Source organism: Caenorhabditis elegans, chromosome IV, assembly GCF_000002985.6.
Source record: "Caenorhabditis elegans chromosome IV".
Classification (NCBI taxonomy): Eukaryota; Metazoa; Nematoda; class Chromadorea; order Rhabditida; family Rhabditidae; genus Caenorhabditis; species Caenorhabditis elegans.
Window position 1 is genome coordinate 16,788,956 of NC_003282.8, and position 22,486 is coordinate 16,811,441.

The window sequence follows — 22,486 nt, forward strand, 5'->3', positions numbered from 1 at the left end:
CAAAAAAAATAATTTGTTTAATGAGAATCTGTTTCATATTGTCGATTTCAATAATCATTATTAAAAGTAATCACTCATAATATAGTTGGGACCTAACAAATGGCTAAGTAAATTAATATTACTTGAAAAATTAATTCCGAGAAATACAAACTGGAAACATTTTAAAATTTTGTGACTTCTGAAATCCGAATGAGCTTGAAAATTTAATAACAATTCAACAGAAAAATTTCAAAATATTTTACCATTTCTCTTCGTTTTCAAGATTATTCAAAAATCCAGTGCATCTGCTAACTTCTTCTAAAATTAAAACAAATATTAAAACATTCAATTTGAACTTTTTTTACGTCTTGTGATATACCATATTTATTTTTTTGCGATATTTTGGTTAGTGTAGTTTTCAGTGGTAACCCAGCAAGTACAGGCTAAGTAAAGTATTATTATTATTGAAATTTCAGTTTATTGATCACACTTTGAAAACAACATGAAACAGTGAAAATCCAAAAATTAAAATTCTTTGAATACACTTAAAAACCTCCAAAACATTTTACCGTTTCACACCGTTTTCAAAATTATTCAGAAATATAGTACATTTGCTTCCTCTTCTCTAAAAATCATTTTTCCAAATTTCTGAATTTTCAGTCCGACTACCTTCTCACTGCCACCAATCCCCTGGCTCAGCCGAGCCCAGAAAATGAAACAAACATGGTCCTGAAGATATTGTGCAACTGTAATTGTTTTTGTTGAAAATTTCAGAATTATATCACAGTTTCAAAAAATTGAGTTTTTAATTAAGGCAATTAACACTAACTGGAAATCAAAATTTGTTATTTTTTAATTTCATGCCGTTTTGGGAATTTTCAGCGGCTTCAAAATTTGTTAGCTGCATAGATTTAACTGTTTCATTTAAACAAAATTTGAAAAGAGTTTTCTAAAGCTCATAAAATTTAGGTTACTGTAATTTTTGCAATACAATTTTTGTTTTTATTCAATATCAAATACATTGGCATTGCCAATTTGGCAACATTACAAAGGTTTAATAGTGATTTGATATATGAAAGTTGTAAAAATGCAAAAAAAAAGTTTTGTTTCTAGCGAAAAATTGAAAAACCCATAGTAGGTTTTAAAACTAATTTGGTTGCCTTAAACTATTTTTAATTACCGACGAGAATTAAGCATTGTAGTTTCAAAGTTCCCATTTTATTATTTAATTTTAATTTCTATTGCTACTATTTCAAAATTTTTTCTCCTGATTTGAGTTAAGAAAATATTAGTTTTACAGAATTTTTGAAATTTATCTTAACTTATTAAAACAGCAACAAAAAACAAAAACGCAATTTTTATAAATTTGAACTATCGCAATCAAGTAAGGTTTATTGATTTATAGTAAGAAAATGTAATTTTGGAACCAATCGAATAGAAGAGTTAATACTTGCACATAATTATAGTTTAAAAATTAAGAACCAGAAACAGTAAATAAATTTTATTTTCAAGTTTTCCAAATTTTGTTATAATTTAAATTCGGGGAATTTGCAGTTCAGAGCAGATTTTTGTTGAAAGCTTTTTGAGGATACCAATACACCGATCAAATGAGTTGGCATATAACAGCTAGTAGAAATAGTAGAACCTTAAAGTACAGTTACGTTTTGAAGGAAACATCTATGAATTAATTTTTTTTGGCTTCGGTATTAACTTCTGAAAATTCACAAAAAAAATACTGTTTCTCATTGTTTATTTTTTCAATCAGAATTTTGCAAATTGTTAGTATTTCTTCCTCTGATTCGTCTTTTAAATTCTGTCATATTCCTCATATAGTTCGATTTTTGAACCTTTTAATTCTGTTACATTTTTTTCAAAAAATTAAGATTTTACCTCTATAAAATGGTGGAAGTACTGCAAAGAAGTAAAAAATTTTGTAATTTTAAAAATTCCAAAATTTGAATGCTGTTTCAGCATCTTAAGATTAAAACTAAATATATTTTTAAACATTGTACTGTTTTCAAACAAAAATGTTTATTGTTGTGCAGGCCAGTCAGTGAACTTCAACAACTCCACGTTCAAAAAAGTTATATTTCGTTGAAAAGTCGTATAAAATTGTTCAAAATTGAATTTATCATTTCACCTAGATTTTTTCTAATCGAGACCCAATTTTCGGGCACCTAGTCATGGAAAATCTGTTTGTTAGGCTTAATAAGCACCAAATATTATATGAAAAAAATAGTTTAAAAAAATTTAACCTTTTTCAACTCCTTTTCAATTGTAAAACGAAAAATTTTTTTCGTTCGGCTTGAATTTGAGTAAGCAATATATTGGTTACTGTAATTTCTGATTTTAACTTACCAAACTCTGCAAATGAGATGGACGCTTGCTCACTGAGCAAGAGATACTTTCTGAAAAAAAAACAAAAAAAAATTGGAATTTTTGAGAATGTAGATTATTATTATTGTTTGTTACAGTGGTTCGCAAATGTGGCAAAATCACTGAAAAAATTAAAAAATACCTTTTTTCACTGTTTCGCCTCGTTTTTAAAAAAATTTAAAAAATATTTCAATAGTTTATAAGAAATTTTATTTGCCTTCAATAATAAAATTGTTTCTTTAGTTGTTGTAGTTTGGCCTTTTTATTACTGTTTTAGTCAGAAAATAGAAAATATCATTGAAGTATTTGTATTAATTTATTGCTTGTATTATACTTGGAAAAATCTGAAAAATCTGTTTCCGGCGTTAGGCAGGTTTTTTTTTCGTAAAAGAGACCGAGATTTGTTTCTATACCGCGGTGGAAACTGAATAAAAAACAAAATTTTTTGCCATTTTTCTTTCGACGATATTCAAATATTATTCAAATAAATTATAAATAGGGAGAAAAATAAATAAATCATTTCATAAATAATTATAAAAAATTCGATAACTTTCATTAATTTTGCAAAACAGCAAAAAAATTTTAAAATCGCGGATTTTGTTTTTGTTTGTGTTGGCTGCTCAAGTTTCAACTATCATGAAAAAAGGTTAAACCTAGCGTCATATAATAGGTCTTGCAACGAAAACCCGCAAGGATTCAGAATTGCTTACAACTCACTAAACATGGTTTTGATTTTGATTCCAATAACTTTCCGAAAAGTTCTGGTTTGCCTCCCCAAACTGATTCCTAAACATTTCCAAATTCAAAAGTTTCACAGAAACATATTTGAATTCCGGAAAACTTCCAAAGATTCTGATTTTTTATTTTGATTTTGAGAAAAATGTTTCTTAAAAAGTTATTAGTTTCTTGATTTGGAGTTGTTTTATTGTAAGAGAAATGGAAAACAAGAGATTAATGAATTCTTATTAAAGTTGAACATTAAAGTAAACAATAAGAAACAGTAGAAAATTGTAAATTTGTAAATTTTTGCAAAATACAAATTGAATTGTTTTTTATTAGTGTACTTAGAAGTTTTTGTATTTTAGTTTTTGTGATGTAGCCTATTTATTATTTTTTCACTTGAACTCTGCAATGATTTTTAAATGACCTCAAGATTATCTCAACTTTGTGAAAATGTACGAACAATTAAAAAAGCTCAATGTCAAATTTAACTCATAAAACTGGGTATTGTAGCAGAATAATAATCATAATTTATTAATTCATAAGTTTTCGCCATTTATGTAAAAATTTCCAGCAAAACTTAACATGTGTGCATTGTAGTTGTGGATTTCACCAACTAACCTAAAAAATATGAAAGACTTTTTAAACTATGTGAAACAGTAAAAATCAAAATTCAAATTTTCATAAAAATGTCAATATAATTGGAAAATTGTTCTTCTTCTCAAATTCCGGTTTAAAGAACGGGTACTTTCAACGAATACTTTCAAGCACTTTGGGTTACTGTAGTACGTTTTTACAAATAGTATAGGTTTTCTCAATTCAATTCTCTGATAAATCGTTCATAATATAACCAAATCCAAACCAAATTTGTGTAGATTTGAACTGAGTATACGCGGAAATGTGAAATTTGTGCAGAAGGCAGAGTATGTTCGAATTCTAATTAACCTAGCCAAATATGTATGTAGATTGTAGAAGTACAAAACTATTAAACTGTAATTTCGGAAAAATTAAAGAAAGTTTTGAAACAGTGAATTTTAAAAACAGATCTCGAAATTTTGATGTTTAACTTTTTAAGCACAACAACGTCTTCAAAAAATCTTGAAGTTCAAAGAATTTCCGAATAATTATTTCTGAGCATTGCAGTCGTCACAACTTAATTTAAAAATGCTGTGCTCTCAAATTGCCATAAAAAAATGAAAAGAGTATTTAACAGAAAAAAGTTGGAAATATAAAAGTTCACAGAAAATGTATAAACAAAACATTTCCATATTCAAAAGCTTTACAAAAACAGTTTTTAAACGCCGTTGAAAATCCATGAGGGGGCGAATGAATTATAACGAAAGTTGAACATTAAAGTAAACAACAAGAAATAGTAGAAAATTTTTTGCAAAACAATAATTTTTTTCTATCAGTCTACTTGATGCCGAGCTTCAACAACTTTCATGAAAATTTTGAAAGATTTTCTAAACTATGTGAAACAGTAAAAACTAAAATTAGTAGTTAACTTGACAGAGGAAAATAGTTGAAATATACCAGAGAACAGAGGTTATCAGAAGTTTAATTTGTCTACGGAAAATACAAAAAAATTGGAATCGTCAGAAAAAATAAAGATATATCCCGCGAAACGGATATGGTTTTTTTTCTCAAATTTGAATTTTCGAGGAATTATATTAAACTTTGTTTTGAACTCTAAAATTGTTTTAAAAAACTGTTTCAACTGGTTTTTAAACGAGATATACATATTATTTTCTCTCAATAATAAACTTCTAAATTGTAGTTTGTGTGGTTTGGTATTTTGATTAATTTTTATTCAGAAAATACACAATTTCATTGGAATTTTATAATAATTTCTCACTGTCAGTTTATGAAAAATTTTAATGTACAAAGACTTTTCTTCAATCGACTTCTTTTTGGTTTTCTAATTATTTTTTGATGACATAATGAGGTTTAAAGTATTTCAATACTATGAAAACTTTGTGAAAATGTAGTAACCAAAATCTGAATTCACAAGAACAAAAAACTTTAGAAAACTTTAGAGGTGTATGATTTTAGTGGTTGGAATTATACGCGTTTAAAAAAACCTAGATTTTTGTTATTTATTAATTTTTTGAAATTGTCAAATCACTCTAGCATCGAAACTGTTAAACTCTTAATAGTCGTGTGAAAAACGTGCAGAAAATTAAATGATGATCGAAATGAATTAGTGTTAGAAAAAAGTTCGAAAAAATTTATAAATTTTGCGAAACAGCAAAAAATTTCTGAATCTGAAGATTTGTTGTTTTTTGTGTTGTCTGCCAAAGGTTCCATTAACTTGAAAACAGGTTCAACTTAGCGTCTTATAATAGGTCTCGCAACGAAAACCCGAAAACCACCGGGTTACAGTAATTCACTGGCAGAACTAAAATATTTCAAGTTTACAAAAAATAAGAATTACATTTGTCAAAAATTATCGCATACTTTTTTTAAAAGAAGATGTTCTATTTTCACAAATTGTAGTGTTCATAATTCGGAAAAAATAAATCTACAATTTGAAACAGCATATTTTTTTTTTAAGTTTTAGAAAAAATAGTTTTCAGAAAACAACCGAAACTGTTTTAGTTTAATTTAACTTCTTTCATCTATAGTAAGCTATTTAATTTTTTCCACCGTTTCACTAAGTTTTTAACAGATTTCAGGGAAAATAGTCGAGCATTCCTTTTGGTTCAACATGAGCAAAAAAATTACAACTTTCACACAAACGAACAGGAATTGTTTTAATTTATTGTTAGAGAGAACGCAAATTGACTAACCAAGAAACTTTAAAAATTATACTTTTTAAGAGAAACCAGAATTTTCAAAAAATAAAATGTTTCAACTCTATTTTAAATCAAAAAGAAAATCGTCAGATCCGCTGCATAATGGTTAATGTAGTTTCTGATTTGTATTTATAAATTCCCTACTAAACTTGTAAATTTTTCTCACCCAGTTTGCCAAAATTAATACATTGTAAAAACTTGTGAATTTTTAATCGGCTAAAACCAGAAAAATGTTTCGGAAAAAATTTCCTGTTTCGAAAAAATTACATTAATCCAGCAAATATACCTAATGTGTTTATTGGCAAATATTTCAACAATAAAAAAAACCAATTCAAATGTTAAACTTTTTCAATGAATACAATCATGATTCTAGTTTTATATACCGCCACGAGAAGTGGGATTATTGTAGTTTTCGCGTCAAGACCCTAAGAAAATGGAAATGGACTTAAAATTCAAAACATTTCAAAAATGCATAATTATTGATTGAAAATTCTGTTTTTTTTAAAGATAATTTTAAAAAAATTGTTTCAACTCCTTTTCAAGTTTAAAGCACTGAAAACGTATTGCTGATCTTTATGAAACAAAAAATCTTTGTTTTTCGTCTTTATAGAGCAGTCTGAAAATGCTCTCAATATCTCCACACTCCAATTTTTTAGTTTTTAAATAAAAAATATTTGACTCCTAACTTTTTATAGTTTTATAGTTTTATTAAAAAACTTGTTATTGTGCATCGAATGTGCTATGAATTGTTGCAAAATCTTCGTGATTTTCGCCTGAATAACCTGTTTCGAATTGCCATAAAAAAATTTATGAGCAATTTTTGAGCAGACAACATTGTACGTAACTTTCTTTGAATTACAGTTTCTGGAAATTTATGTATTGAAGTATGGCTTTAAATTCTTTTAAACATTTGGGTTTACTGTAGTTTGTCTTCATATAAAGTTTTGAAAATGGGAGATTAAAAAAAAGAGATTAAAATTTCACAGTTTCAGCTTTGAAGGTAATATCTTGATAGGTGTTCTTTCAATGCTCTCATCACACTCCACACTCTAATTTTTTTAGTTTTATCTTTAAAAAATATAATGAGCAATTTTTGAGCTGAAAAAATTGTACGTAACTTTCTTTAAACTTCAGTTTCTGGTAATTTATGTATTGATGTGTGGATTTGATTTCCGCTGCCTGTTATGAGTTTTTTGAAAAAAGAAACTGTTCTCAAATATATGAATACTGTAAAAACTAATTTTCTCATCCATTGGATATTCACAATACTTATGGGTTTTTCAAAACGTTTATTTTATTTATGAAAATTATACACTTGCGAAACATTTGTATTTTGTGCAATATTTTTTCCTAGACCATTCCAGAAGTTGAAATTCCTCAGATTGATGTTTGCTGCTTGTAGCTTAGCTTTTTAAGCCTAAGTAATAACAAATTCCAGTTTTGTAACTATGGGGCAGTGGAAAACTGATTACCTGTTTTATAATTAGCCTAACTTTCGAATATTTCAATTTGGAAGTATTGTAATTTTCATAAGAAGTTGATACTGATTTTGAGTTGAAAAACCGAAAAAACCGAAAATTATTTAGACGGCACTAGTACAACTTGTAAAAGAAAGTAGAAAAAGTGAAAACTTCATTTAAAATAAAAAAAAAATTGCTCTGAAATAGGAACATTCCAAAGAGAAAAATTACACTTTTCATCAAGTTTTCAAAGAACTGAAAAATACTATTTCACCTAGTTTTTAAATCAACCTACAATTTTACAATTTTATTTTTTTCAAATTTGATTCTATATTCTCTAGTGATCTGGCTCAAGTTGTGAAGAGTTTGCTCCAAATCGAAAAAAAAAACATTTTCAAAAAATTACAGTTTCAATTGATTTTTAATACAAAAATATCAATCTCCCGTTTGTTACATTTGCTATTCAATCCACCAATGGTTATCTCCTGAAAAATAAAAAACTTCTTCGGAGTTGTGTCAGCTGGAAATTCAAAATTTCAACACTCAAAAAATTTTAGTTTTAACTGGTTTCAAAATAATATCCTGAGAATAATATATTTTACTATATAAGTTTTTTTTTTCTGAACAAAATTTTTTTTTTGACATCAGCTACCAGATTTTCTAACTTTTTTAAAAATATTCTTTTACTACATACGGTTTAGCATTTATAATTTCCAAAAGTTCTGATTATAAAAACAAGTTGAAACAGTACAAATTTCATGCATTTTCAAAAAGAAAATAAAATAATCAATTTTTTGCGGTTTCCTGTTTTATTCTATTTTTCAAAAGTATTCATTCACATCATTGTTTTGTTTTAAATTTTTATTTGGTGATTGTATTTTTTCCGGTAAAACTATGCTTTAAAATAGGAACATTCGGAAAAAAATATCGAACGTTTCAGTTAGTTTTCAAATTTTCACGGTAAATAATTCAAATTCAATTAATAAGCAAATTCGCAATATTATTACAAATATTTATATTGTTTATTCAAAAATCAAAAATTAAAAATCTTAGAGAAAACAGTGTTTTATTCAAAGGCAGTTTCACATAGTTTTTTAATTTTCAAAGAACTTAGAATTCCTTAGAACTATTAGAATTTCATTAATGATACACTCGAAATAATAAAACTGCGTGGCGTGTACTGCAGAAAACCTCATAATTAGGCCCCGCCTTTTTATCGTCCACTCACGGGGAAAAGGCAAAATTCGGGGACCAACCAATATCAGGCCGCCGACATCTCATGGGTTCCGCGCGCCGCTATGTTTAACTCGCAGCGGGCGGAGACAGCTTGCCACACCCACAACGAGTTAAACATAGCGGCGCGCGGAACTCGTCAGTTGTCGGCGGCCTGATATTGGTTGGGGTCCCGAATTTTGCCTTTTCCCCGTGAGTGGACGAAAAAAAGGCGGGGCCTAAATATTAGGTTTTCTGCAGTACACGCCACGCAGTTTTATTATTTTGAGTGTACGTTAAGGCTAAGTTTTGAAAAAAATTAAAAATTTCAGATACGTTTTCGTTACAAGACCTATTGCGATAAGATTGAAACAGAGTTTATTGAACGGAAAATTTGAAAAAAAAAACTAACTGTGGTTTTATATTATTTCAAAAACAGTCTGTTATGGGAATTAAGTTCATACAAGTTAGATACGAAGAGGAATGAAAGTAATAAAATAATGACAAAATTTATGAAAACTGCAAAATGTGAAACAGTAATATAATTTTCAAAAAAAAAAATTTACAGTTTGTAAGCCTATTCTGAAATTAGCGCTTTGAAATCTGTTTCAGATATTTAATTTCAATAATTTAAACAATCATTTTTGCAACAAAAAATGAACACGTTATTCCATTCTATAGACCATTTCGTTTTGATTTGAAACAAAAATAGCTTTTAACCCCAAAATATTTTTGGTTTTTGTTTGGTGAAGAGCCTGATTTTTTGCAAACCTGAAAAATACACAACAACTAAAACATTTTCTAATATTTTTTAAAAACTGTGGTTTCCAAAGTTTTGATGATACACACTTGACTTAGGTCTCGCCACGAAAACTTTGACTTCGGTTTTTTGCAATATTTTATTAAATTAAATTGTAGCGGTTTACCAATAAAACAAAACAATACTTCATTTCATAAAGTCGTGAGACGGGAACAACAAGAAAAAAGTCATACCGAGAAGCAATTTGCGACGACCTAACGACCGGATTTATGGAAATTGTGAAATTGTACAGACTTGTTTTTTTTCTCTCAAATTTCAGAATGATTTAATCAACTTTGTTAAAAATGTTTTATTGGAAATATTGGAAGTGTTTATACCAAATAGTGAGTAATAAAGTGATAAAATTTATGAAAAATGTGAAGCTTCCAAAAATGTTATGAAGTTTTTTGAAATATTTACATTCAAAATTTTTTTATTTCAAAAATGCCGACTCTTTTTTAGAAAACTATGAAAATTTATTTTTTCTTGTTGCATCCTTCTACAACTCCAAAAATATGCAAACAATTTTTTAAACTGCATCTCGTGAAGTAAACGCGAATTTAGAAGAAATATATTGTTTGAATATATGAAAAGTGTGAAAATGTAATTTTTTTAAAGCTGATATTTTATGAAATACTTTTTAAATTAAGCACTTGCAAGTACGGAAATTCGATGAGTATAATGCAAAAATAAATTGTGATCAAATTTATTAATATCGTAAAAATGCAAAAATATTTCACAACGTAATTCTCAATCATAGTTTCAAATGAGTTATAGATTAACTTGCAAGATTTTCCTATAAACTTCTCTCCCAATGCATTTTAAAATTATCGATATGAAAAAACCACCAAACGCAAAAATTTCGAAACAAGACTATTCAGTTGCGCAGAAATTAACAGTAAGCCAGCCTTTAAATAGGATATTTTGAAAAGTTGAAAAATATGTTTTTAAGTTTAGAAAAAGTAAGAAAATAGAGGCAAATTGTCAACGCATTTAAAACATACAAAACAAAAAATAAGTAAAAATTGGATCAGATATTGAACAATGTTAAATTTGATAGATTGTAGCTTGGATAGCGTAATGAAAAATAAAACAGTTTTCTAATTTATGAAAAGGGTGAAAGTGCAAAAAAAAGTTATTCAATTTTTCAGTTTCGTGCTCACTATTTCAGTTGGGTCTCGCCACGAAAAAAAAATTTTCGAATCAACTTTTAAATTAGTTTCTCAATTTTTAGAAATGTTTTATGATAAGATTCGGAAATTTTCTAATTAGAAGAATAACTACCTTAAAATAAATTTTGACAATTTTGTTCAATTTATGAAATATGTGAAAGTTCCAAACATATTCATATTCACAAAGGTGTTTACTTCAGAAACCTAATTGAGATGAAATCAAAATTTTAAAAATGCAAAAAACAGTTAATGCTGGACATTTTAAATTTGGAATTTATACGCAATCTATATAGATTAAGTTGGATATAATCGAAAAACTACACTATTTACATAGAAAATGCATTCAATTTATGAAAAATGTGAAAATGCAAAAATTTTCCAAATCGGGGTTTTCAATCACAATTTTAAAAAATGAGCGATGGAAATTGATGTCTACAACGAGAATTTTTATTAGAAACTTGAATTTACACTCAAAATTAAAAAACTGCGTGGCGTGTACTGCAGAAAACCTAGTATTTAGGCCCCGCCTTTTTATCATCAAAATGAGGGTCCCATATCTATCCGATCATTTTTCTTCACAGTTAATTTCGTTTAAAAAATGTTGGTTCCAGGGATAAACTATTCAAGGTACGGTAGTTTTTTGTTTAGAAACCTGAAAATTAAAGCAAATCTCAATTAGAAAATGTTAGATTTACGAGACCACAGAGAAACTTTCAACCAAGTATAAAATAGCGTCGGAATTTAATGAAATTGTGAAACTGCAAAAATATGTAACAACTTGATAAATACAGTATCTTATTAATAGTTTGTGTTAGAAGTTTTTACCGAGTAATGAAATAATGTTGAAATCAATTTAAATGGAGAGCAAGAAATATATTGTAGTTAAAAAATCTTTCTATTAATAGAAAATTGCAACACCGCTTTTTTTTACAGTATTTTTTCTACTTCATTTAATAAGTTCCATGTAAAATTTGAAAGAATTTCTAAACTATATGAAACAGTAAAAACCAAAAAAAAAATTTTCATTAAAATATCAAAATAATTGAAAAATTGTTCTACTTCTCAAATGCAAGTTTAAAAAAGTTGGACTAGCAACGAATTCTTCTAAACATTCGGGGTTACTGTAGTTTGCCTTCAAATAAAGTTTTGAAAATGGGTGATTTGAAACAATTTCACAGTTTCAGCTGATAAGTAAATTTTTTGATATGTCTTTCTTACACATTATAGTTAATCGATATTCGTATATTTATTAATTTAATAGAAAACGGAAAATCATTGACTTTTATAGATTATTGCAAGGTTATGTTCTGTTAAAATTTTTTTTGTTGTGAAATTTCAAAAAACAACAGATCAATAAAGAAAAACTGGTGAGTCGAAAATAAAAAATCTCAAGACTATGCAAGCTTTCCGAAACAGTGTAAAAAAATCATTTCAAAATCACTCTTAAAAGCCGGGAAATTTCCAGAATTTCTAATTTTTTCTGCTAAAAACTGTCAAAACACAACTTGAAAATTGTTTGGCAATCGGAAAAAGCAAAAGAATAGCCGTTAAAAATATTCTTGCAGTTTCATTTTTATGATTAATTCTCAACTAGTTATCATATTTTAATTTATTGGTTTTTTGTTAGCTAACTTTAATTTGAAAGTAATTTAGATTTGATTTTCTTCAAACTGATAAAAACATTTCTTTATTGAGATTTTATAGTTTTCTGTAAGAAATATTAGAGGTCCCTTAATAAATTCTTTTAAAAAATAACAGATAAAAAAGCATTGAGAAATAGTAGAAAATTTGTATAACTATAGATTTTTGCAAAACCTATCATAACCACACTAGTTTTCAGATTACGGTAGCAAATTTTTTTAAATGTTCAAATTTTCAATTAATATACTCAAAAGTTGTCAATTAATAGTTTTTCGTGGTGAATCCAAACTAATTGTATACTTTTTGGAATCAGACCGATATGCATGCTTCATTGGAATTTCAGAATTATTACTCAATTTATAAAAATGTTGAAAATGCAATTTTTTTTTCTGATCCATAAAATTTTTTTTTTTTGAGTTTCTAATTTCATTCACTCTTGAATATTCAGGAATTTTTTGCCCTCTCAATAAGTTTCGGTTTATTTTTTCTTTGGCATTACAAATAGATTACTTGATGACTTCAAAGGTATTCCAAGACTAACATTTATTCGCATTTGAATTTTGTTGGATATTTAATGTTTTTTTCAGAATTGTTGTAAGCGAGCAAGAAGAAAAAGTAGCAATTATATTTCTTTTTAATATTTCAGATTTAACAATAAATTAGTAAAAATTTATTGAAATTGGATAAAATAGTGAGATGAGATTTTTTTAATTTTGCAAATTTTACTGTTTCAAGATGTTTTCAAATGAGAAACAAAAGTGATGTAAAACAATTTATCAAAATTGTTGTGAATGAAAACAAAAATAAAATTTTTGATTTTTCTAATTCAGTCTTTTTATGTGTCTATTTTGCTTTCTAAAACCGAACCGCAATTTGTGACTCCTCTTGGCAGCCTTCATCTTAATTAGAAATTGATAAATCCAACTTTCAGCATATTGATGGCTTGAAAATATTTGTTGCCTGTTTCAAAAATGTTACATTTGACCGCAAACTCGTGTCTAATCGGTCATTTTATCGGTTGGTTGCATTTACTATTTCAATAAATACGAACAAACAATAAGAAACAGTGGAAATTTGTTTTTCATTATATATTTCTGCAAAACCTATAATAACCACACTAATTTTCAGATTACGGTAGCAAATATTTTTTATCGTTCACATTTTCTATTAATATACTCAAAAGTTGTCAAATAATAGTTTTCGCGGTGAATCCTGTTAATCCTGTTAATTGTAATTTAAAAATTATTGCTCAATTTATGAAAACTTTGAAACTGCAAAAAATTATGATTTTTTAACATTTTTTTTAGTCTTCTGTTTTGTCCACTTTCCATAAATTGCGGTTTATTTTTTTGGCTTCTCAAAAAACAAGCGTAATGATTTTAAAAATATTTCTGGACTATCTAAACTTTATGAAAAAGTACAAATAATCAGTTCAAGTCATAAGAATGGGTCTCGATTTAAAAAAAACCAACAATTCTTTATGAAAATTAGGAATTTTGAAACAAATAATCACTTCCAATCTGGATGAAGGAGATGTCATTTAAAAAAAATTATAAATGATTTTTTTCTCTGTTTCATACTTTTCATAAAATGAAATAATCAAACTAAAAACATTGTGAGTTGTACCTGCACATCAAAAACTGAATTTTCATGAAAACCTCTATAAAATTGGTAATATTGTAGATCTACGGCAGGAAATTCACAGATTTTTTTTTTAATTTTAAAAAAATATGGCCAATGTTCAGGTTTTTTTTTAATTTTTGGTTTGGAAATATTTATTTTTTCGATTTTCGGTTAAGAAAACTTCAACAATTCTTAACGAACATTAAGAATTTTGAAAAAAAAATCACTTCCGATCTGGATAGTTAAACTTTGAAATTAAGTCATTTAAAAAAGATTGAAAATATTCTTTTTTTTTCTGTTTCACACTCTCCACAAAATGAAATAATTAAACTAATCGCATTCTGTAATCGGAAAAGCATTTTTTTGAAGCATATTTTTCTAAAAAGAGGAAAAATGACCAACCAAACATTTTTTTTTTGAAATATCGGAGTACAATTATTCATCCCGAGTTGTTGTGAACAAAAAACCATAAGACCACAAGACGAGAAAAATTGCGAAAGTTTCAAGGTTTTTTTTTGGAATTTCGAAAAAAAATTATCCGGAACATCGAAAAAGATGGTTTAAAAATTGACAAAAGCCTAATATGTTGGTGAGAAAAAAACCAAAAATAAAGACAAACTTAAAAGAAAAAGAATACTTTTTTCAATTTTCCGGAAAAAATTCTCAAAAAGAGTTTTTCTAATTAAAAAAAAACCATCACAAGTGGATGAAAAGCCGTAAGCAAAACAGAAAAATTGTGACCAAAATTTTGGTTTTTTCTAAATTTTATTGTTTTTGGAACTTTGTATTATCTATAAACAAAACAAGAAAAGAAAATTTTTTGATTTTTGTGTTAAATCAAAAGCAGATACCCTAAAGAAGGTCTATAGAAATTGGATTTTTTACCGCATCTCAATTTCCAGGTAGTAGCATCAAAACTTACATACTTGGCTGCACAAACTGCGTGTATAAACCTTGGTGGTGCTCTTTCCGGTCTTCAGAATGATAAAGAACGCGTCTGGATTGGAAATAAAGGAATGGAAATAATGCTTGCAAACGGCGGAACAGACTCTGGAACATGGCTCGGAGCGAAATGCTCATCTAGTGGGTGCACTTGGACAGACGGAAACACAGTTGGCACACAGGGAATGATGTTTGCTCCTGGAGAGCCAAATCAGCTAAGGTAAGGGATTTTTTGAAAAATTTTAAAAAAGTTATTTTCAGCTACCCACCTTGCTTATACATTTGGGCAAAAATTGGTGATACACTGAAACGATATCCATATGGAAATGGATATATTGATGATACGCGGTGTACTACAGCTATGATGTCGTATGCATGTGGAAAACCTGGATTGAGAAATAATTAAATCGTTTTTTTTTTACCTCTGAATTGTAATTTCAGAATTATTACTCAATTTATGAAACTTTTGAAAATGCAAAAAATTATGATTTTTCGAAATTTCATTTTCTTTAGATTTCCGTTGCATCCAGTATCCATTAATTGAGGTTTATTTTTTGACTTTACAAAATCACATAATGACTTCAAAAGTATGTTAAGACATGTGCAAAATTGACTCAAAGATGAAAGCTGAAGTTTTTAGAAAATTCATCGTTGTTTCTGGATGAATATATCCATATAACATTTATTTTAAATATCAAGGCCAATTCATCAATTAGGAAAAAAATGTTCATTAAAACATGAACTGTTTCTGAAACAGCAGTTTTTTTTTTAATTTGTTTTTCTTTGGGAAAACTTATGGCAGAGTTTAGAAGAAATCCAATCAATTTTTTCAAATGTTGGTCCCGTCACAAGGTTTTTGATTAATGTATTCTGGGGAATCAGTTTTTTTTATCCTTGAAGAACAATAACAATGAGGAAACCAATTTCCATTGAAACATGAGCTGTTTGTGAAACTGTAGTTTTTTTTTGAAAAAAAAACTATTTTCTCTGTTTGAAAGCTTTTTGCAAATCCGCATTCAAAACACAATAAATGAATTTTCAAGTTCAATTTTATTAACTAGATCAAACAATATTTGAAAAACATCTTTTCGCCTGGTTTTTTTTTTGTATAGAGTAACAATTGAAAACAACTTCATCCTCTATGTGCAACCTATGTGCAACAGTAAAAAAATTTTAAACATAAAACTTGTAATTTTATTTTATCTCAAGCCTCATACGTTTTGTTACAATTTGTTTAATATTAAAATTAAACATTTTGTCATAAAAATTTTGAAAGTTTTTTAAAAGTTTTTTTTAAACAGAACATACAAAGTTTGATTCGAGTACTAAATTTTTTTTACAAAAAAAACGATTTAATTATTTCTCAATCCAGGTTTTCCACATGCATACGACATCATAGCTGTAGTTAACCGCGTATCATCAATATATCCATTTCCATATGGATATCGTTTCAGTGTATCACCAATTTTTGCCCAAATGTATAAGCAAGGCGGGTAGCTGAAAATAAATTTTTTAAAAATTTTTCCAAAAAATCCCATACCTTAGCTGATTTGGCTCTCCAGGAGCAAACATCATTCCCTGTGTGCCAACTGTGTTTCCGTCTGTCCAAGTGCACCCACTAGATGAGCATTTCGCTCCGAGCCATGTTCCAGAGTCTGTTCCGCCGTTTGCAAGCATTATTTCCATTCCTTTATTTCCAATCCAGACGCGTTCTTTATCATTCTGAAGACCGGAAAGAGCACCACCAAGGTTTATACACGCAGTTTGTGCAGCCAAGTATGTAAGTTTTGATGCTACTACCTGGAAATTGAGATGCAGTAAGAAAAATGTGTTTTGATTTATCATAAAAATCGAAAAAAAAATTTTTTCATTTGTTCGATTTTTTTCGTTTTTAGATAATAGATAATAAGTTTCTAAAACAAAAAAGTTTAGAAAAAAACCAAAACTTTGGCCATAATTTTTCTTTTTTTCTTACGGCTTTTCATCAACTTGTGATCGCTTTTTTTTTGAAGAATTTTTTTCGAGATTTTTTTTTTTTAAACCTTGAAAATATGACCATTATTTTTCTTTTTTTCCTTTTTCTCTTATCAGCATATTGTTTTTTTTTGCAATTTCAAAAAAAAAATTGAGAAATACCTTGAATTCGCAATTTTTCTCTCCATTCTTTTGTTTTTCTTTCTCAAACTCCTTAATACTTTTTTGAACATAATTTTTTTGGAAAAAAAAGGAAAATTCTTTTTTAGATTTTTCGGTTTTTCGATATTTCAAAAAAAAAAGTTTGATTGCCTATTTTTCTTCTTTTTAGAAAAAAAATTTAATATTTTAAAATTATATTTTGATTCTTCAGTTGCAACAATGTTATTAGTTCGATTATTTCTTTTTCTGAAATGTATGAAACAGAAAAAATTAATATTTAATCTTTTTTTGAATGACTTCGTCTCTAAGTTTAACTATCCAGATTTGAAGTAATTTTTTTTCAAAATTTTTAATTTTCATGAAGATTAAAGTTTTCTTGATCGAAAATTGAAAAAAAAATTTACATACCAAAAACCTAACCTTAACACACCAAACCCCTTGTGGTCTATGAAAAGCGTACCAACCAACTTCACATGGGTTCGGCGTTGGACTATGATGTCCCCCATGATGATGTTTTCCTCTACCATAACCTTCCTCTGATGATGAACTAAAGGAAGGATCACGTATAAACACCGACGCTGCTGGAATCAGTAAAAAGAAACAGGCGATGAGTTGAATAAGTTTTTTCATAATTTTACAGAAGAAATGTGATTGCTGATGCTTCATTTTATATATTTATAGGTTTGCGGGGTTTTATGATTGTACAGGTATTGCAAAAAGAACTGAGACAATGATCTTTTCGAAAAAAAAACACATTTTGAACAAAATGTTGACAGTGCCTCTTCTAAATGTTTCTGAACTTATAAAAATTATGAAACGGTGAATAATTTTTCTCAAAATTTTTTTTCAAGAATTCATCAGTTTTGTTGCTATCATTACAAAAGCAAGTGAAACTGTTTCTTGTTGTTAATTTCTTTTGTATTAATTTATAATACGGGTTGATTGAAACGTAACGTTCAGTTGAAAAATCCTTCTTTGCCAAAAAATGTTTTACCACGAAAACCTTTTTGGTAAGGAAATTATTGTGTTATTTGGGGATTTTAGATAAAGTATACTTTATAAAAAATCTAGTGAACACTGACTGAAAATGGTTTTTCAAAACAAAAAAACTCATTAATTAAATGAATTAAATAATGCGGCCACAACAATAATTTATTTATATTTTCCAAAAATAAAATCCCAACGATAAATAAACATATATCATATTTAAAATTTAAAATTCGAATTTACCGTCAAAACATTTTTGAGAAATTTCAAAATTCCCGCCTGATAGAGCTTCTTCTGAAAAAAAAATCAAAAATTGTGGTTTCAAATTACTAATTTGTTGTCCACAAAAACCTTTTTTTGCTACCAATCAAACTTTATTGAATTTTTAAAAATTCCTAGAAAATTCTATGAAACAATTTTTAACGAAAAAACCGATTTGGTTTCCGCTGCAAGACCCAACTTGAAAACGCTCACACTAATTAATACCAAAATTTAAAAAAAAACTACCACAAGTTGTGAAAAAAAACAAAAGATAATTTGCATGTTTGTTCTGCATATTTTGACAAATTCATAATACGGTGAAAATGATTTATATTATAAAAAGCAAACTGCTGACAAAAATTTGAATACAGTGTCCAAATTTCCGAGACCCAAAAACTGTTTTAAACAATATGCCGGTACCTTCATTTTGAGTTGGTTCCGTCACAAGATTCTTGATGAATTTAATTTGCAGGACGGATTAAACGGTACCAATGGAAAAAAAAACAATTTTTCATGGAGCATGAATTTATTGTAAAACAGCAGTTTTTGGAAAAAATTTTTACATTGGAGACTGTGACAAAAACGGTAGAGTAACAATTGACAACAATTTTACACTCTTGTGACCAATTTGAAACAGTAACAAATTTTAAAACATAAAAATTGTAATTTTATTTCATCACAAGGTGTTAATTAATTTTCTTACAAATGTTTTGTCATCAAAATTTTTTTTTGTCATTTAAAAAACTGTATTCACTGCAATGGAACCAACAGCGTAAAAACTAGTGAGCACAATTTATTTCAAAGAGAATACAGAAGTTCTTCAAAGCGCCAATTTTTTAAAATTTTTTTTTACAACAAAAGCTAAGAAACACATCATTAAAAAACAAAAATAGTATGAATTGTTTGTGAAACAACATTTTTTTTGAGATCACATTTCTTTTGTTGAAGAGTTTTTTGAATTACTATTTATCTGTTTTTGGAAAAATAATTGTGTTTGAATGAAAAATTCAATTTGAAACATAATTAAAAGTTTTAAGAATTAATATTTGAGTCGCGAAATTTTTATACAAAAATGTACTGTTTCAAGTTTAACGTTTAAACCATGCGTTATCTAAAATAATTACTATCATCGCTTTTATGACAAGTATATAAGAAAAATCAACTGTTTCAATATCTTTGTTTTAAACCATTAGTTAGATGAATATTGATAAAGTGGTTATTTTGGTGCGAAGAATCTAAACTTTCCATAACAAATTTCAATAGTTCTCTTTAGTCATAAAAACAAATTGAAACAGAAAAATAAATTAACATTTTTTCAAATTATTAAGTATTTGCATTTTATTTTGGGCTGTTCTTATTTTTTTGTTACAACATTTTTTTTTACAACATCAAGAATTGAACAATTAAAATTATAAAAATGTATTTTTCGGAAAGCTTGTGTGTTTCAACTTGCTTTCAAGTTTCTATATTTTTCGGAAGTAATCGTTCTCAACCAGCTTCGAAATTTGGTTAAAAATCGATTTAAAACATTAAAAAGTATTTTTTTTTTTCAATAAGTTTTATTCAAGATAAATTTGAAAAAGAAATTTTATGTGTCCATTTCTAAACATTAACTGAAAAATAATATTCGATGTCCAATACTCTCAAAATGAAAAAACTGCGTGGCGTGTACTGCAGAAAACCTAATATTTAGGCTCCGCCTATTTCTCGTCCACTCACGGAGAAAAGGCAAAAATTTGGGGACCAACCAATATCAGGCCGCCGACATCTCACGGGTTCCGCGCGCCGCTATGTTTAACTCGCAGCGGGCGGCGACAGCTCGCCACGCCCACAGCGCGTTAAACGCAGCGGCGCGCGGAATCCCCGTGAGTGGACGAAAAATAGGCGGGGCCTAAATATTAGGTTTTCTGCAAGACACGCCACGCAGTTTTTTCATTTTGAGAGTATTGGACATCGAATATTATTTTTCAGTTAATGTTTAGAAATGGACACATAAAAACAGTGAAATTTTCTTTTTCAAATTTATCTTGAATAAAACTTATTGAAAAAAAAAATACTTTTTAATGTTTTAAATCGATTTTTAACCAAATTTCGAAGCTGGTTGAGAACGATTACTTCCGAAAAATATAGAAACTTGAAAGCAAGTTGAAACACACAAGCTTTCCGAAAAATACATTTTTATAATTTTAATTGTTCAATTCTTAATGTTGTAAAAAAAAATGTTGTAACAAAAAAATAAGAACAGCCCAAAATAAAATGCAAATACTTAATAATTTGAAAAAATGTTGATTTATTTTTCTGTTTCAATTTGTTTTTATGACTAAAGAGAACTATTGAAATTTGTTATGGAAAGTTTAGATTCTTCGCACCAAAATAACCACTTTATCAATATTCATCTAACTAATGGTTTAAAACAAAGATATTGAAACAGTTGATTTTTCTTATATACTTGTCATAAAAGCGATGATAGTAATTATTTTAGATAACGCATGGTTTAAACGTTAAACTTGAAACAGTACATTTTTGTATAAAAATTTCGCGACTCAAATATTAATTCTTAAAACTTTTAATTATGTTTCAAATTGAATTTTTCATTCAAACACAATTATTTTTCCAAAAACAGATAAATAGTAATTCAAAAAACTCTTCAACAAAAGAAATGTGATCTCAAAAAAAATGTTGTTTCACAAACAATTCATACTATTTTTGTTTTTTAATGATGTGTTTCTTAGCTTTTGTTGTAAAAAAAAATTTTAAAAAATTGGCGCTTTGAAGAACTTCTGTATTCTCTTTGAAATAAATTGTGCTCACTAGTTTTTACGCTGTTGGTTCCATTGCAGTGAATACAGTTTTTTAAATGACAAAAAAATTTTTGATGACAAAACATTTGTAAGAAAATTAATTAACACCTTGTGATGAAATAAAATTACAATTTTTATGTTTTAAAATTTGTTACTGTTTCAAATTGGTCACAAGAGTGTAAAATTGTTGTCAATTGTTACTCTACCGTTTTTGTGAAAAAAATTTTGATCACTGGTTGTTCTGTTAAATTTCCAATTATTTATAAACATTTCAAAATTATAATTGTTTTTTTCGAATAGAAAACGTTTAGAGATTCTAGAAAAAATGAATAATAATTCATACTTTGCGGCTTTGCTTCCTGGTAGTTAATTTTTTGAATTGCCATTTTAAAATTTGATATTAAAAATGTTGTCACACTATTTATTACGAGTTTATAATAAAATGAAATTAAATGTTTCATGTTTCAAATTTTTTACTGTTTTAAATTGGCTACAAGAGAGTTTTTTCTTACTCTTCGTTACTCTTCCGTATTTGCTACAAATATAAAAACCGGGCAGAAATATGCTTTCGAATATTGTCTGCATTAAGTTGATATAAGTGAACTTGAAAATTTATTTTGAAAAACGTCCCATTCATCCTGCTCGTCAATTTAAAAGAAAATTTGAACAATTTACTTTTTTACATTTTCAACTTGTTTTTTTTAACTTGATAGTTTTGGAACTTCTAATAGCTCATTTCGATTTATTATGTCACTAGTCTTATTTTTGCTGTTTTTCGGTACTATTCCTACGAAGAAAATCCAAAAATTTGTGCATTTTTTGCATTTTTTTTCCGAAATTTTTGTATCAAAACTGCTCCACTATTAAAAAAACAATTAAAAACAGAATAATATTGAATTTTCAAAAGTTGAAAATGTAAAAAAGTAAATTGTTCAAATTTTCTTTTAAATTGACGAGCAGGATGAATGGGACGTTTTTCTTTAACTTCTGAGAAACTTTTATCTTTGCACTTTATCTTGTGAAACTGAAAAATATTGTCAAGCAAACAATTTTATACAGGAAGCAATCATCATAACAAGCCGTTCCGATAATTGGCAGAATTTAGAAGAAATCCAATCAAAATTTAAAATTCCAGAAAATCAATGAGGAAACCAATTTACATTGAAACATGAATTGTTTGTGAAACAGTAGTTTTTTTTTGAAAAAAAAAAACTATTTTCTCTGTTTGAAAGATTTTTTCAAACCCGCATTAAATAAATGTTCAAGTTCAGTTATATTAACTTAATTCAAACAATATTTGAAAAACATATTTTTGCCCGGTTTATAGCTTTGTAGCAAAAATTACCCTCCTGTAGCCAATTTGAAACAGTAAAAAACATTTGAAACATAAGACATGTAACTTTATTTTATTATAAACTCGTAATAAATTGTGTTACAACATTTTTAATATCAAATTTTAAAATGGCAATTAAAAAAAAAAACTACAAAGAAGCATTTTTTGTATGTCTTAAATTAAAGCCGCAAGGTATGAATAATTATCTATTTTCACTAGAATCTCTAAACTTTTTCTATTTTAAAAAAC

The 22,486-nt window shown here is 27.4% G+C and overlaps 1 protein-coding gene, 110 non-coding genes and 1 pseudogene across 112 annotated transcripts; 45 read left to right on the forward strand and 67 right to left on the reverse strand.

Annotated features, from left to right (window-relative positions):
• Window positions 1-74: 74 nt before the first annotated feature.
• Window positions 75-95, forward strand: 21ur-38. Its single transcript, NR_067535.1, has one exon.
• Window positions 96-257: 162 nt separating this feature from the next.
• Window positions 258-278, reverse strand: 21ur-10663. The gene has a single exon (NR_067536.1).
• A 10-nt stretch (window positions 279-288) lies between these two features.
• 21ur-2645 lies at window positions 289-309 on the forward strand. The gene has a single exon (NR_067537.1).
• A 113-nt stretch (window positions 310-422) lies between these two features.
• 21ur-15467 lies at window positions 423-443 on the reverse strand. The gene has a single exon (NR_067538.1).
• A 151-nt stretch (window positions 444-594) lies between these two features.
• Window positions 595-615, forward strand: 21ur-725. Its single transcript, NR_067539.1, has one exon.
• Window positions 616-808: 193 nt separating this feature from the next.
• On the forward strand, window positions 809-829 carry 21ur-12240. The gene has a single exon (NR_067540.1).
• Window positions 830-1,246: 417 nt separating this feature from the next.
• On the reverse strand, window positions 1,247-1,267 carry 21ur-8029. The gene has a single exon (NR_067541.1).
• A 136-nt stretch (window positions 1,268-1,403) lies between these two features.
• 21ur-12588 lies at window positions 1,404-1,424 on the reverse strand. The gene has a single exon (NR_067542.1).
• 21ur-4796 lies at window positions 1,405-1,425 on the reverse strand. Its single transcript, NR_067543.1, has one exon.
• A 127-nt stretch (window positions 1,426-1,552) lies between these two features.
• 21ur-2445 lies at window positions 1,553-1,573 on the reverse strand. The gene has a single exon (NR_067544.1).
• A 185-nt stretch (window positions 1,574-1,758) lies between these two features.
• On the forward strand, window positions 1,759-1,779 carry 21ur-14535. The gene has a single exon (NR_067545.1).
• On the forward strand, window positions 1,760-1,780 carry 21ur-179. Its single transcript, NR_067546.1, has one exon.
• Window positions 1,781-1,986: 206 nt separating this feature from the next.
• Window positions 1,987-2,007, forward strand: 21ur-9845. Its single transcript, NR_067547.1, has one exon.
• Window positions 2,008-2,279: 272 nt separating this feature from the next.
• On the forward strand, window positions 2,280-2,300 carry 21ur-324. Its single transcript, NR_067548.1, has one exon.
• Window positions 2,301-2,551: 251 nt separating this feature from the next.
• On the forward strand, window positions 2,552-2,572 carry 21ur-9570. The gene has a single exon (NR_067549.1).
• Window positions 2,553-2,573, forward strand: 21ur-11016. Its single transcript, NR_067550.1, has one exon.
• Window positions 2,574-2,861: 288 nt separating this feature from the next.
• On the reverse strand, window positions 2,862-2,882 carry 21ur-8208. The gene has a single exon (NR_067551.1).
• A 406-nt stretch (window positions 2,883-3,288) lies between these two features.
• On the reverse strand, window positions 3,289-3,309 carry 21ur-3701. The gene has a single exon (NR_067552.1).
• A 156-nt stretch (window positions 3,310-3,465) lies between these two features.
• 21ur-2232 lies at window positions 3,466-3,486 on the reverse strand. The gene has a single exon (NR_067553.1).
• Window positions 3,487-3,666: 180 nt separating this feature from the next.
• On the reverse strand, window positions 3,667-3,687 carry 21ur-2897. The gene has a single exon (NR_067554.1).
• On the reverse strand, window positions 3,670-3,690 carry 21ur-799. The gene has a single exon (NR_067555.1).
• Window positions 3,671-3,691, reverse strand: 21ur-3921. Its single transcript, NR_067556.1, has one exon.
• A 344-nt stretch (window positions 3,692-4,035) lies between these two features.
• Window positions 4,036-4,056, reverse strand: 21ur-10001. Its single transcript, NR_067557.1, has one exon.
• Window positions 4,037-4,057, reverse strand: 21ur-8110. Its single transcript, NR_067558.1, has one exon.
• A 199-nt stretch (window positions 4,058-4,256) lies between these two features.
• 21ur-1499 lies at window positions 4,257-4,277 on the reverse strand. Its single transcript, NR_067559.1, has one exon.
• Window positions 4,278-4,380: 103 nt separating this feature from the next.
• On the reverse strand, window positions 4,381-4,401 carry 21ur-2562. Its single transcript, NR_067560.1, has one exon.
• 21ur-15072 lies at window positions 4,385-4,405 on the reverse strand. Its single transcript, NR_067561.1, has one exon.
• Window positions 4,387-4,407, forward strand: 21ur-10728. The gene has a single exon (NR_067562.1).
• Window positions 4,408-4,487: 80 nt separating this feature from the next.
• Window positions 4,488-4,508, reverse strand: 21ur-548. The gene has a single exon (NR_067563.1).
• 21ur-3272 lies at window positions 4,491-4,511 on the reverse strand. The gene has a single exon (NR_067564.1).
• A 320-nt stretch (window positions 4,512-4,831) lies between these two features.
• 21ur-7356 lies at window positions 4,832-4,852 on the forward strand. Its single transcript, NR_067565.1, has one exon.
• Window positions 4,853-4,994: 142 nt separating this feature from the next.
• 21ur-1827 lies at window positions 4,995-5,015 on the reverse strand. The gene has a single exon (NR_067566.1).
• Window positions 5,016-5,254: 239 nt separating this feature from the next.
• 21ur-8356 lies at window positions 5,255-5,275 on the reverse strand. Its single transcript, NR_067567.1, has one exon.
• Window positions 5,258-5,278, reverse strand: 21ur-9944. The gene has a single exon (NR_067568.1).
• A 266-nt stretch (window positions 5,279-5,544) lies between these two features.
• 21ur-7873 lies at window positions 5,545-5,565 on the reverse strand. The gene has a single exon (NR_067569.1).
• Window positions 5,566-5,767: 202 nt separating this feature from the next.
• On the forward strand, window positions 5,768-5,788 carry 21ur-3452. The gene has a single exon (NR_067570.1).
• Window positions 5,789-5,966: 178 nt separating this feature from the next.
• Window positions 5,967-5,987, forward strand: 21ur-212. The gene has a single exon (NR_067571.1).
• Window positions 5,988-6,165: 178 nt separating this feature from the next.
• 21ur-7951 lies at window positions 6,166-6,186 on the forward strand. The gene has a single exon (NR_067572.1).
• A 251-nt stretch (window positions 6,187-6,437) lies between these two features.
• On the forward strand, window positions 6,438-6,458 carry 21ur-7425. The gene has a single exon (NR_067573.1).
• Window positions 6,459-6,900: 442 nt separating this feature from the next.
• On the forward strand, window positions 6,901-6,921 carry 21ur-7230. The gene has a single exon (NR_067574.1).
• Window positions 6,922-7,046: 125 nt separating this feature from the next.
• 21ur-9010 lies at window positions 7,047-7,067 on the forward strand. The gene has a single exon (NR_067575.1).
• A 162-nt stretch (window positions 7,068-7,229) lies between these two features.
• Window positions 7,230-7,250, forward strand: 21ur-10125. The gene has a single exon (NR_067576.1).
• A 139-nt stretch (window positions 7,251-7,389) lies between these two features.
• 21ur-10655 lies at window positions 7,390-7,410 on the forward strand. The gene has a single exon (NR_067577.1).
• A 17-nt stretch (window positions 7,411-7,427) lies between these two features.
• 21ur-12650 lies at window positions 7,428-7,448 on the reverse strand. Its single transcript, NR_067578.1, has one exon.
• Window positions 7,449-7,781: 333 nt separating this feature from the next.
• 21ur-207 lies at window positions 7,782-7,802 on the forward strand. The gene has a single exon (NR_067579.1).
• A 207-nt stretch (window positions 7,803-8,009) lies between these two features.
• On the reverse strand, window positions 8,010-8,030 carry 21ur-4890. Its single transcript, NR_067580.1, has one exon.
• 21ur-15609 lies at window positions 8,011-8,031 on the reverse strand. Its single transcript, NR_067581.1, has one exon.
• 21ur-8074 lies at window positions 8,013-8,033 on the reverse strand. The gene has a single exon (NR_067582.1).
• Window positions 8,034-8,304: 271 nt separating this feature from the next.
• 21ur-14433 lies at window positions 8,305-8,325 on the forward strand. The gene has a single exon (NR_067583.1).
• Window positions 8,310-8,330, forward strand: 21ur-4476. The gene has a single exon (NR_067584.1).
• 21ur-15470 lies at window positions 8,311-8,331 on the forward strand. The gene has a single exon (NR_067585.1).
• Window positions 8,332-9,010: 679 nt separating this feature from the next.
• 21ur-10236 lies at window positions 9,011-9,031 on the reverse strand. Its single transcript, NR_067586.1, has one exon.
• 21ur-7863 lies at window positions 9,014-9,034 on the reverse strand. The gene has a single exon (NR_067587.1).
• On the reverse strand, window positions 9,015-9,035 carry 21ur-14553. Its single transcript, NR_067588.1, has one exon.
• A 346-nt stretch (window positions 9,036-9,381) lies between these two features.
• On the forward strand, window positions 9,382-9,402 carry 21ur-13249. The gene has a single exon (NR_067589.1).
• 21ur-4675 lies at window positions 9,385-9,405 on the forward strand. Its single transcript, NR_067590.1, has one exon.
• Window positions 9,406-9,520: 115 nt separating this feature from the next.
• On the reverse strand, window positions 9,521-9,541 carry 21ur-5605. The gene has a single exon (NR_067591.1).
• On the reverse strand, window positions 9,524-9,544 carry 21ur-11569. Its single transcript, NR_067592.1, has one exon.
• A 117-nt stretch (window positions 9,545-9,661) lies between these two features.
• Window positions 9,662-9,682, reverse strand: 21ur-11983. Its single transcript, NR_067593.1, has one exon.
• A 196-nt stretch (window positions 9,683-9,878) lies between these two features.
• 21ur-3656 lies at window positions 9,879-9,899 on the reverse strand. Its single transcript, NR_067594.1, has one exon.
• On the reverse strand, window positions 9,880-9,900 carry 21ur-12049. The gene has a single exon (NR_067595.1).
• Window positions 9,901-10,001: 101 nt separating this feature from the next.
• Window positions 10,002-10,022, reverse strand: 21ur-4262. Its single transcript, NR_067596.1, has one exon.
• Window positions 10,023-10,400: 378 nt separating this feature from the next.
• On the reverse strand, window positions 10,401-10,421 carry 21ur-5254. The gene has a single exon (NR_067597.1).
• Window positions 10,422-10,480: 59 nt separating this feature from the next.
• On the forward strand, window positions 10,481-10,501 carry 21ur-15120. The gene has a single exon (NR_067598.1).
• A 109-nt stretch (window positions 10,502-10,610) lies between these two features.
• 21ur-10557 lies at window positions 10,611-10,631 on the reverse strand. Its single transcript, NR_067599.1, has one exon.
• Window positions 10,632-10,814: 183 nt separating this feature from the next.
• On the reverse strand, window positions 10,815-10,835 carry 21ur-4629. The gene has a single exon (NR_067600.1).
• Window positions 10,836-11,208: 373 nt separating this feature from the next.
• Window positions 11,209-11,229, reverse strand: 21ur-18. The gene has a single exon (NR_067601.1).
• Window positions 11,230-11,445: 216 nt separating this feature from the next.
• On the reverse strand, window positions 11,446-11,466 carry 21ur-691. Its single transcript, NR_067602.1, has one exon.
• 21ur-11515 lies at window positions 11,447-11,467 on the reverse strand. Its single transcript, NR_067603.1, has one exon.
• Window positions 11,449-11,469, reverse strand: 21ur-6933. The gene has a single exon (NR_067604.1).
• Window positions 11,450-11,470, reverse strand: 21ur-10620. The gene has a single exon (NR_067605.1).
• A 265-nt stretch (window positions 11,471-11,735) lies between these two features.
• Window positions 11,736-11,756, forward strand: 21ur-7974. The gene has a single exon (NR_067606.1).
• A 365-nt stretch (window positions 11,757-12,121) lies between these two features.
• Window positions 12,122-12,142, forward strand: 21ur-8711. The gene has a single exon (NR_067607.1).
• Window positions 12,143-12,226: 84 nt separating this feature from the next.
• On the reverse strand, window positions 12,227-12,247 carry 21ur-3973. The gene has a single exon (NR_067608.1).
• Window positions 12,228-12,248, reverse strand: 21ur-14616. The gene has a single exon (NR_067609.1).
• On the reverse strand, window positions 12,230-12,250 carry 21ur-9499. The gene has a single exon (NR_067610.1).
• A 214-nt stretch (window positions 12,251-12,464) lies between these two features.
• 21ur-2909 lies at window positions 12,465-12,485 on the reverse strand. Its single transcript, NR_067611.1, has one exon.
• Window positions 12,486-12,926: 441 nt separating this feature from the next.
• Window positions 12,927-12,947, forward strand: 21ur-6541. The gene has a single exon (NR_067612.1).
• A 213-nt stretch (window positions 12,948-13,160) lies between these two features.
• On the forward strand, window positions 13,161-13,181 carry 21ur-387. Its single transcript, NR_067613.1, has one exon.
• A 170-nt stretch (window positions 13,182-13,351) lies between these two features.
• 21ur-10514 lies at window positions 13,352-13,372 on the forward strand. Its single transcript, NR_067614.1, has one exon.
• On the reverse strand, window positions 13,362-13,382 carry 21ur-5740. The gene has a single exon (NR_067615.1).
• Window positions 13,383-13,506: 124 nt separating this feature from the next.
• Window positions 13,507-13,527, reverse strand: 21ur-3099. The gene has a single exon (NR_067616.1).
• 21ur-9323 lies at window positions 13,512-13,532 on the forward strand. Its single transcript, NR_067617.1, has one exon.
• Window positions 13,533-13,545: 13 nt separating this feature from the next.
• anr-55 lies at window positions 13,546-14,677 on the reverse strand. Its single transcript, NR_101995.1, has one exon.
• On the forward strand, window positions 13,769-13,789 carry 21ur-176. Its single transcript, NR_067618.1, has one exon.
• Window positions 13,981-14,001, forward strand: 21ur-11770. Its single transcript, NR_067619.1, has one exon.
• On the forward strand, window positions 14,118-14,138 carry 21ur-8876. The gene has a single exon (NR_067620.1).
• On the forward strand, window positions 14,152-15,125 carry clec-192 (annotated as a pseudogene). The gene is made up of 3 exons: window positions 14,152-14,223; window positions 14,680-14,939; window positions 14,981-15,125. Coding segments are annotated over exons 1-3 (477 nt in total).
• On the reverse strand, window positions 14,439-14,459 carry 21ur-8740. Its single transcript, NR_067621.1, has one exon.
• Window positions 14,460-14,480, forward strand: 21ur-12152. The gene has a single exon (NR_067622.1).
• A 2-nt stretch (window positions 15,126-15,127) lies between the features above and the next one.
• Window positions 15,128-15,148, reverse strand: 21ur-7326. Its single transcript, NR_067623.1, has one exon.
• A 262-nt stretch (window positions 15,149-15,410) lies between these two features.
• On the reverse strand, window positions 15,411-15,431 carry 21ur-3462. The gene has a single exon (NR_067624.1).
• Window positions 15,432-15,605: 174 nt separating this feature from the next.
• 21ur-15183 lies at window positions 15,606-15,626 on the reverse strand. The gene has a single exon (NR_067625.1).
• On the reverse strand, window positions 15,609-15,629 carry 21ur-2495. Its single transcript, NR_067626.1, has one exon.
• On the reverse strand, window positions 15,610-15,630 carry 21ur-14142. The gene has a single exon (NR_067627.1).
• Window positions 15,631-15,814: 184 nt separating this feature from the next.
• 21ur-10781 lies at window positions 15,815-15,835 on the reverse strand. The gene has a single exon (NR_067628.1).
• On the reverse strand, window positions 15,818-15,838 carry 21ur-11540. The gene has a single exon (NR_067629.1).
• A 63-nt stretch (window positions 15,839-15,901) lies between these two features.
• Window positions 15,902-17,497, reverse strand: clec-193 (C-type lectin domain-containing protein). The gene is made up of 3 exons (NM_070590.3): window positions 17,276-17,497; window positions 16,260-16,519; window positions 15,902-16,216 (listed from the first exon to the last, which is right to left on the reverse strand). The coding sequence occupies exons 1-3, from the start codon at window positions 17,483-17,485 to the stop codon at window positions 16,072-16,074; spliced, it is 615 nt and encodes a 204-aa protein (NP_502991.1). The 5' UTR covers window positions 17,486-17,497; the 3' UTR covers window positions 15,902-16,071.
• On the reverse strand, window positions 17,051-17,071 carry 21ur-9147. The gene has a single exon (NR_067630.1).
• Window positions 17,054-17,074, reverse strand: 21ur-480. The gene has a single exon (NR_067631.1).
• A 112-nt stretch (window positions 17,498-17,609) lies between the features above and the next one.
• Window positions 17,610-17,630, reverse strand: 21ur-6215. Its single transcript, NR_067632.1, has one exon.
• Window positions 17,631-17,794: 164 nt separating this feature from the next.
• Window positions 17,795-17,815, forward strand: 21ur-1295. The gene has a single exon (NR_067633.1).
• On the forward strand, window positions 17,798-17,818 carry 21ur-14286. Its single transcript, NR_067634.1, has one exon.
• A 385-nt stretch (window positions 17,819-18,203) lies between these two features.
• 21ur-10788 lies at window positions 18,204-18,224 on the forward strand. Its single transcript, NR_067635.1, has one exon.
• Window positions 18,225-18,672: 448 nt separating this feature from the next.
• Window positions 18,673-18,693, reverse strand: 21ur-3313. The gene has a single exon (NR_067636.1).
• 21ur-13570 lies at window positions 18,676-18,696 on the reverse strand. The gene has a single exon (NR_067637.1).
• Window positions 18,697-20,447: 1,751 nt separating this feature from the next.
• Window positions 20,448-20,468, forward strand: 21ur-3793. The gene has a single exon (NR_067638.1).
• A 634-nt stretch (window positions 20,469-21,102) lies between these two features.
• Window positions 21,103-21,123, forward strand: 21ur-13569. The gene has a single exon (NR_067639.1).
• Window positions 21,124-21,426: 303 nt separating this feature from the next.
• Window positions 21,427-21,447, forward strand: 21ur-7335. The gene has a single exon (NR_067640.1).
• Window positions 21,448-21,632: 185 nt separating this feature from the next.
• On the forward strand, window positions 21,633-21,653 carry 21ur-2738. Its single transcript, NR_067641.1, has one exon.
• Window positions 21,654-21,720: 67 nt separating this feature from the next.
• Window positions 21,721-21,741, reverse strand: 21ur-14350. Its single transcript, NR_067642.1, has one exon.
• Window positions 21,742-22,025: 284 nt separating this feature from the next.
• On the reverse strand, window positions 22,026-22,046 carry 21ur-7506. The gene has a single exon (NR_067643.1).
• Between the last annotated feature and the right edge of the window lie 440 nt (window positions 22,047-22,486).

Bases quoted from the DNA above. Each gene is read 5' to 3' on its own strand.
- clec-193 (NM_070590.3), bottom strand. From the start codon at position 17,485: ATGAAAAAACTTATTCAACTCATCGCCTGTTTCTTTTTACTGATTCCA. The intron at 16,520-17,275 runs GTTAGGTTTTTG...CTCAATTTCCAG, and splicing joins AAGGGGTTTGGTGTGTTAAG to GTAGTAGCATCAAAACTTAC. The intron at 16,217-16,259 runs GTATGGGATTTT...ATTTATTTTCAG, and splicing joins GGAGAGCCAAATCAGCTAAG to CTACCCGCCTTGCTTATACA.